Source organism: Perca fluviatilis, chromosome 14, assembly GCF_010015445.1.
Source record: "Perca fluviatilis chromosome 14, GENO_Pfluv_1.0, whole genome shotgun sequence".
NCBI classification, from domain to species: Eukaryota; Metazoa; Chordata; class Actinopteri; order Perciformes; family Percidae; genus Perca; species Perca fluviatilis.
This window is the reverse complement of record NC_053125.1, coordinates 33,313,152-33,322,208: the sequence shown is the minus strand read 5'-3', so window position 1 is coordinate 33,322,208 and position 9,057 is coordinate 33,313,152. Positions and strand designations below refer to the sequence as shown.

Below are 9,057 nucleotides of genomic sequence, written 5' to 3'. Positions count from 1 at the left end.
TCACTGGAAAACATCTGTAATATCCCTATTAAATCAGAAATCAAATACCTGGGGATTTACCCCTCCAAGGACCAAAAACAAAGCCAACTTCTGAATGTAGAAAATAAAATCAAAGAATGCAAATCAAGACTAAATATATGGCTACAGAGGGACCTATCCATACTAGGTCGAATTTACCTAACTAAGATGTTTATCAAGATGTATTTATCCAGCCTACTCCAATGCCATTCCAAACAATTTGATTAAATCTATCAACCAAATCAACCTAAACTTCATCTGGAGAAACAGACCACATTATATGAAGAAAAGCAATATGGTTAAAGACACAAAGGATGGAGGACTAAAAGTTATTGACTTTGACTGCCTTAATGGAACCTTAAAAATAAATTGGTTAAAATATTGGATCAAACACAGCAACTCCTTTTGGTATTGTATTCCAAAGACCTTATTCAAGAAAATTGGAGGATTAGAATTTCTTCTCAGAGCGGACTTTAATGTTAAAGGAGAATTCCAGTCGATTTCAACCCGTAGCTCTGTTGTTTGTAAATCAGGAGTACTGTCAGTAGCGAGAAAAACGAAAACGGTGCCGCCTACACCGAGTTATCCTCCTGCTAGATTTTGCACCCAACAGTCTTAAACAAGGCTTAAACAGGGCAAGTTTTAAACGTGTTTTTAGCCTCTAAACGTGTTCGAAATGCCATTACTAGTGCTTAGCCATTTGCAGTTATTCCTTACGAGGGAACACAGCGAATTTGACGGCAGTAGATGTGACAGAAAGGCATGAAAGTTGTGTTAATCCTTACCTCTGTTTATGTAAAGCTTTACGGTCAAGTCCTCAACAATCGAGTGCCGATCTCATACAATCCAATAATCCAAAATGTATTTTTTCCACAAAAAAACAATTTGCCGAGGTCCTGTCCATAGTAATGAGCATGTATCAACAGGCTGTAACCTGACACCGCAGTGAAGCAGAGCTGACCTGCAGTTTAAGAGTTCATCAGCTCATTTGCATAGGTAACCTAGCAACGGCAGAGCCTGCCTGTCTGCAGAAGCAGGGAGGAGCTCACAGAGCTAACAGACGGAGCTTGGAGTTAGATCAGAACTAATATCAGAAAATGGTTCGCGTTTGTGCCTTTCCAAATTGCGGCAACCAAATGAAGAGATATCTGAGCTTGAGCTTTCACCGTCTACAACCTCCGCAGCCGGGAGATTTTACCGTTAGCAGGAGGATAACTCGGTGTAGGCGGCACCGTTTGTTTTCGTTTTTCTCGCTACTGACGGTACTCCTGATTTACAAACAACAGAGCTACGGGTTGAAATCGACCGGAATTCTCCTTTAACATTAAAGTCCGCTCTGAGAAGAAATTCTAATCCTCCAATTTTCTTGAATAAGGTCTTTGGAATACAATACCAAAAGGAGTTGCTGTGTTTGATCCAATATTTTAACCAATTTATTTTTAAGGTTCCATTAAGGCAGTCAAAGTCAATAAACAAACAGACAAACAAACAAACAACAGAGCTACGGGTTGAAATCGACCGGAATTCTCCTTTAACAAACTACCTATTTCATTGTCAGAGTTTCACAAACAAATACTCTTGTATTGGAAAATGTAATACGTACATAACTTCTCACCCCATACATCTGTACTCTGGAACAATAGATATATTTTGCACCGCAACAAATCTCTATTCTTTGAGGATTGGTATGGGAGAAGCATATCGTCCGTGGTCGACTTAATGGATACCAACGGACAATTTTTAAATTATGAACAATTTTGCATCAAACATAATTTCCAACCCTTAAAATCAGACTTACATAAAGTTACATTTACATTACATTACATAAAGCACTACCCCAAGGATTAGTCCTTCTAACAAGAAACATTTTGGCATATTATCCGATACAACCACAATTGGCCCCACTATCAATTCAAGGGTTCTCTATTCTGGATACAAAATGCCCTAACCACTTTATTAGAAATTGTTTTATTGATTATCTTTACCCTAAAGTGCATAATAAAAATAACATACTACAAAAAGTTGATAAAGTTTCGATCACTAAACTAAGGACAATGTATCTAACACTCCCTATATCTCCTAAAGTGAAAGAAACACATTTCAAAGTAATGAACAACATTTACCCTTCTAATGAATTACTGAGACTTCGCTTTGGTATAGATGATAAAAAATGTACATTCTGTGAAAATGATGTTGAAACTACGGACCATGTGTTTTTCTCATGTAATGTGATACAGACATTTTGGTGTGATATACATAAATGGGTTAAGCAACAGATGTCTTCATTCCCAACCTCTTTCTCCTGTGACGACATAACATTTGGATTGATATTGCAAAGCAAAGGTGATGAGCTCTGTACTAATACAATTGTATGTCTAGCTAAATTCTTTATTCACAGATGTAGAATTGTGAAATCATCTCCCAAATTTGTTTTTTTTAAATGGGTTTAAACTGTATATGAAATCCTTAAAATCTCTGAAAAGTCCTAAAGCACAAAACATATATGATACCCTAAAACACTTCCCAACTGAGGTTAATAGCTGAACAATGTCTGAAATCTCCCCTTTTTTTCCCCTCTCTCTCTTTCTTTAATTTCCTTATTTGAATGTCCCTTCTCCTTTATAAATCATCCTTACTTTTGTTACTATGACTACATGTATATTTCCTGTTTGTATTAAGAGCTGCTCCATCTGGCTATATTTTCCTTGTATCCTACTCTGATGTAACGAGTTTTATGCAGCCATGTTTGCTTGTAAATCTTAATATTTCAACAACAACAAAAAAAAAATAAACAACATCCATCCATCCATCCATCCATGGTCAGCGCCAGTAGGCAGCAGCGGTCGATGCGGCGTCTACTCTATATTATGTCTATGGGTATAACGCTATGTGGAGACATGTGCTCAGGTACGGCTGTTAAGCTAAGGGAAGCTAATTAAATAAAGACTATGTTAATACGAAGTAATGCTACGTTTATACGTGGCCGGCTATTTTCATAAACGGACATTTCACCCTCTCGTTTTGGAGAAAAGTGTTTGGTTTACATGTACCCGTATATGCCGTTAATGCCGTTAAGAGCACGCCAGACCTGTTGGTGACAGCGTAACGAGAGGGTAACAACCACGAATCACTTCCTGTCTCATGTCTCAGTTTAGCTACTTTCAAACGTGCAAACGAAGATTTCATAAATCTCCACTCTGGCCAGAGTTTTTAGACTCGGTTTCAGAGGAGAATTCTCCGTTAGCGTGTAAACGAAGGGAAATGTCTCCGGTTTGTAAACATATAACCACGCACGTGTAAACAGGGTCTAAGACTGGCTGGTGATGAACGTGACAACCCTGTTGACAGAACAGGAACTGAACAAAGTCACCTCCCATCTGACGATAGCAACGGGTTTACCTCACTTCGACAAGTGTGTGAATGCTTTAATTAAGCTGTTTACTTTATAATCTAGTGTCCGCCCGGACGGGCTAGCTAATGTTAGCTACATAGCTAACTAGCCGTCCCCGTCAGTATGCTCTTGAGAAATGTGTATTTACGCCCATGACGATAAAACATTTACTGTCTAACGTTACATAAACCTTATCAATAAAAGCTGATATTTACCTGAAGCTGCTCCAGAGAGAAATAACAGGAACAGAAACGGAGTCATAACAGCTGAGAGAGCGGAGATCCTCCGTTATCTGGTTTACACAGAAAAGAGGAAGCATCTAGCTGCCGTTAGGTTTGCCTTGTTCCCTTTATTAATGGGAGGAGCTGAGGAGGAGCCCATTTATTCATATATTGGTTGGGAGGTTGTCTGGCAGTTGTGAAAATTAAAATAGCAGCTAGATAAAGAAGAAGGAAGGTTAAAAACTATTAAATGAGCTTAATAAATAGAAGAGAACAATAAAAAGAACGATAGATGAGGTATGTAGCCTAGAGTGTAAGTGTCTCTCTCCCTCCCTGTCTCTCTCTCTCTCCCTCTCTTGTCTCTCTCTCTCCCTCCCTCCCTCTCTCTCTCTCCCTCCCTCTCTCTCTCTCTCCCTCTCTGTCTCTCCCGCTCTGTCTCTCCCTCTCTCTCCCCCCTCTCTGTCTCTTCTCTGTCTCTCCCTCTCTCTCTCTCTCTCTCTCCCTCTCCCTCTCTGTCTCTCCCGCTCTGTCTCTCCCTCTCTCTCTCTCCCTCTCTCTCTCTCCCTGTCTCTGTCTCTTCTCTGTCTCTCCCTCCCTCTCTCTCTCTCTCCTCTCTCTCTCTCCCTCCCTCCCTCTCTCTCTCTCTCTCTCTCTGTCTTTCCCGCTCTGTCTCTCCCTCTCTCGCTGTCTCTTCTCTGTCTCTCCCTCTCTCTCTCTCTCTCTCTGTCTCTCCCTTTGTCTCTCCCTCTCTCTCTCCCTGTCTCTGTCTCTTCTCTGTCTCTCTCTCCCTCCCTCTTCTCTCTCTCTCTGTCTCTTCTCTCTCTCTCTCCTCTCTCTCTCTCTCTCTGTCTCTCCGCTTTGTCTCTCTCTCTCTTTCCCTGTCTCTGTTCTTCTTCTCTGTCTCTCTCTCCCTCCCTCTCTCTCTCTCTGTCTCTCCCTCTGTCTCTCTCTCTCTCTGTCTCTCTCTCTCTCTCTCCCCTCCCCCTGTCTCTGTCTCTCCTTCTCTGTCTCCCTCTGTCTCTCTCTCTCTCTCTCCCTCTTCTGTCTCTCTTTCCTCTCTGTCTCTCTCTCTCTCCTCTCTGTCTCTCTCTCTCCCTCTCTGTCTCTCTCTCTCTCCCTTTCTCTCTCGCTGAAAACCGCAAAAAACTATAGACAATAACACCCTAAACTTTGAAAACATTGACAGAAACATTGAGAGAGGGAAAACAAAAGTGTTTCTTTCACCGTCGACAGGAAGACAACACGAGGGTTAAAAGTGTTTCTGAAACATATGTTTCAGTAATTTAGGCTACCGCCTTTTAAAATATTTATTTCAACCAATTAGTGTAACCCCCCCCCACCCCCCGACCAGCGAAAAGCATTTTTGGTAAAAAAAACAAACAAAACAAAGTCTTTATAAAGAGCTGCAGCATCTGATTTACTACATAACAACCTGGCATGCTAATGTTTAGAATCCAAAACTTCTTTATTCAATATATATATGTCCATATGCTATAATATATACAGTGCCTTGCGAAAGTATTCGGCCCCCTTGAACGTTTCGACCTTTTGCCACATTTCAGGCCTCAAACATAAAGATATAAAACTGTAATTTTTTGTGAAGAATCAACAACAAGTGGGTCCCAATTATGAAGTGGAACGAATTCATTGGCTATTTTAAACTTTTTAAAAAATAAAAACTGAAAAGTGGGTGTGCAAAATTATTCAGCCCTTTTTACTTTCAGTGCAGCAAACTCTCTCCAGAAGTTCAGTGAGGATCTCTTGAATGATCCAATGTTGACCTAAATGACTAATGCGCCATGATAAATAGAATCCAGCTGTGTGTAATCAAGTCTCCGTGATAAATGCACCTGCTCTGTGATAGTCTCATGAGGTCCTGTTAAAGCGCAGAGGCATCATGAAGAACAAGGAACACACCAGGCAGGTCCGGAGTACTTGGTGGAGAAGTTTAAAGCCGGATTTGATACAAAAACATTTCCCCAAGCTTTTAAACATCCCAAGGAGCACTGTGCAAGTGATAATATTGAAATGGAAGGGAGTATCAGACCACTAACAAATCTATGGACCCTGGCCCGTCCTCTAAACTTTCAGCTCTACAATGAGAAAGACTGATCAGAGATGCAGTCAAGAGGCCCATGATCACTCTGGATGAACTGCAGAGATCTACAGCTGAGGTGGGAGACTCTGTCCATAGGACCAACAATCAGTCGTTATACTGCACAAATCTGTGCTTTTTATGGAAGAGTGAGCAAGAAGAAAGCCATTTCTTAAAGATATCCATAAAAGTGTCGTTCACAAGTTTGCCAAAAGCCACCTGGGAGACACACCAAACATGTGGAAGAAGAAGGTGCTGTGGTCAAGTGAAACTTTAAAAAACGCAACTTTTTGGCAACAATGCAAAACGTGTATGTTTAGCGTAAAAGCAACACACACACTTTCCTATCACTTCTGACGCACTCCATCCCCAGTGTCAAAAACATGGTGGTGGCAGTATCATGGTTTGGGCCTGCTTTTCTTCAGCAGGGACAGGGAAGATGGTTAAAATTGATGGGAAGATGGATGGAGCCAAATACAGGACCATTCTGAAAAACCTGTGGAGTCTGCAAAAGACCTGAGACTACGAGTTGCCTGATCCAAAACATAAAGCAAAAAATCTACAATGGAATGGTTCACAAATAAACATATCTAGGTGTTAGAATGGCCAAGTCAAAGTCCAGACCTGAATCCAATCGGGTGGAAAGAACTGAAAACTGTTTGTTCACAAACGCTCCCCATCCAACCTCACTGAGGCTCAGGCTGTTTTGCTAAGGAGGAATGGAGCAAAAATGTCTGTCTCTCGATGTGCAAAACGGATAGAGACATACCATGCTTACTTAACAGCTGTAATCAAGAAGCAAAAAGGTGCTGGCCATACAAAGCTATTAACTTAAAGGGGGTTGGAAAAATAACTTTGCACTTAATATTTCTGTGCTTATTGTTTATAAAAGTTTTAAATATCCAATCGAATCTTCTGTCTCCACTTTCATGATTGTGTCCCAAATTTGGTTTGCTGATTCCTTCTGCACCATACAGCTCTTATATCTCTATGTTTACAAGCCTGGGGGCCCAAATGTGGCGTGCTGGGTTAAGTTCCATAAATTTAAACACTCAAAAGCTAATACAAGCAACCATATATAAAAATATAAAAAAAAAAATAAAATATAAATATAATAGATATAAAAATATACATATAAATAATAATTATATATATATATATATAGAGAGAGAGAGAGAGAGAGAGAGAGAGAGAGAGAGAGGGCAGAGAGAGAGAGAGAGAGAGAGAGAGAGAGAGAGAGAGAGGCTTAGGCTTAAATTCACACTACTTTATTGTAGATTTCCTTAATTTATTTATTAGGAAACTCTCCCAGTTTGGTGTGCGCTTTCTTTAGAGATAGTTTTAAATCTGTAATTTCACTCTTTCCCCTCAGGTGTAGCCTACACTGATAATGCAGGTATATAGACGAAGCTTACCCACTAAGAAAGCTAGATTTACTTTCACCCACTTTACATACGACCAACCAATGACCCAACCAACACATTTCTTCATTGATTTTGATATATTTTGAGTTTATCCTTTTACATAACTAAATAAAGGGTTTCACTCTCCGCCTCCTCTTTAGGCGTGGTTATAACGCTATGTGTTGATCATCTCTCCCCCAATCCCTAAAGCCAGCCCCTCTTTTTGACAATCTGATTGGGTCCAACAGCTTGTGGTGGGAGCCGTGGTGCTTGTTCCACCACAGATCAAGTCTCAGGATAACATCCTTCCCTAGTCTCTGCTTCTTCCTCAACACATTTTAACATATATTAATAGAGGATGGGTTCCATTTAACGCTTCTTTCTCAAGCAAATCAAGGATCAGTATACTACTTTTCATTGCATTTTGTGTGCTTATTCAACTTAATAGCTTATTTCTGCTTTTTTAAATCAAACATGAGGTTTAGGTTTTGTGTTTCTTGTTATCATACATACCGGCTTCCCAGGAAGTGGGGCCAACATTCAGCCACCAAGTAACGAATAACGGACCTCTGAGTGAATCTTCTGATAGGACTGACATAGGGAGGCCAGTTTTTTGATAGGGAATACACCATTAGAGAGAGAGGGTTTCTTCTGGGTTTGCCTCTTGCAAAACTTGGTAAATCCTTTTATGGATTAATGTGGTCCAAACAAGTCTTTATAACATTTACAAAAAAAAAATCCATAGTTTCCACTCTTTACCTGAGGTCAAGGACAAAAGAATAACAAATTAACATACTCTCATGACAGACAATAATCAAACAAGTTTTAGATAATCGGGACCACTAAGACATTTATTGATTGTCTTGCTAATGTCACAGTGATAGCAAAGACATTGCAGCCTAGGTGGTAGAGTGGCCACCTAACACCTGGAAGGTCAGGAGGTCACTGCAGGCTACATGTCCAAAGTGTCCTCTGGGGGGGAAGAAACTTAGGGCCTGGAATGTGTGTGTGTTATAGTGTGCTTGCTCTTAGTAGTATAAAGATTAAATAAAGCACTATACTGCTTAGTCCATTTACAGTAACATCTCCCATGCTAATGTTGCACACAGTGTCCCAATCTCCTAACTTCTAAATGACACTAAAGTCCAAGACATGTGCAGGCTCCTGAATCTATCTACTATCTATCAACCACCATCTATCCATCCATCCATCCATCCTCCTGTAGTGGTCCAGGCTGTCCTCACCTGCCCACTAGCTGATCAGCGATCTTCAACAGGCGATCGGTGACCCCTAGAGGGTCCTCAGGCATTCAGGCATTGCGTGTATTGTTATCAACACCTTTGTGAATGCCTTTAAACCTTCACCCAACATAAAATAGGCCCCCGAAACATACACACTAACATGAATCCAAATATATTATTGGAATAGATAAATCAGCCTATTCATTTCACTATGGTAGCCATCCAAAGATACAGTTAAGGCTAAAGGCGTTTGCCTTCCACACGCTTTTATGTTGATGTATGTTAAGAAAATGATGATAATGAATATGTTAAATAGTAGCTTAAGAAAGCACCATACCTAACACGTTTTGGTAGGCCTAGTTTAATATAAAACTCCAATACAATATTTAGTGGTGGGGGTCCCCTGCTTTGTGTCTCTTTCAGGGTTAGGGTCCCTGCCCAAAACACACTATGGAATCCTCCTGAACTAGATGATACTGGGATTTTGATAACAGTAAGGCAACTCGTTATTTTTCATTTTGAGTTGTCTTGGGTACCTAATATACTTCTGCCTGTGAATACACAATAAAAACTATTTTCCTGAAAACGTCAAAATATGCATGGCAAGATAATGAGGAGGGCTTAATTCCTGTGATCATAGGGGATGTTAATGTGCGGATATGTCCCCACCACCTGAGGTTCTTCCTAA

The 9,057-nt window shown here is 40.4% G+C and overlaps 1 protein-coding gene across 1 annotated transcript in view; it reads left to right on the top strand.

Moving 5' to 3' along the window:
* The first annotated feature begins 5,527 nt into the window (after positions 1-5,527).
* Positions 5,528-9,057, top strand: part of corin (corin, serine peptidase) — a 34,041-nt gene continuing 30,511 nt past the window's right edge. The window contains exon 1 of the mRNA XM_039821935.1: positions 5,528-5,561. Coding sequence (XP_039677869.1) covers positions 5,528-5,561 — 34 coding nt within the window. The remainder of the gene's footprint in view (positions 5,562-9,057) is intronic.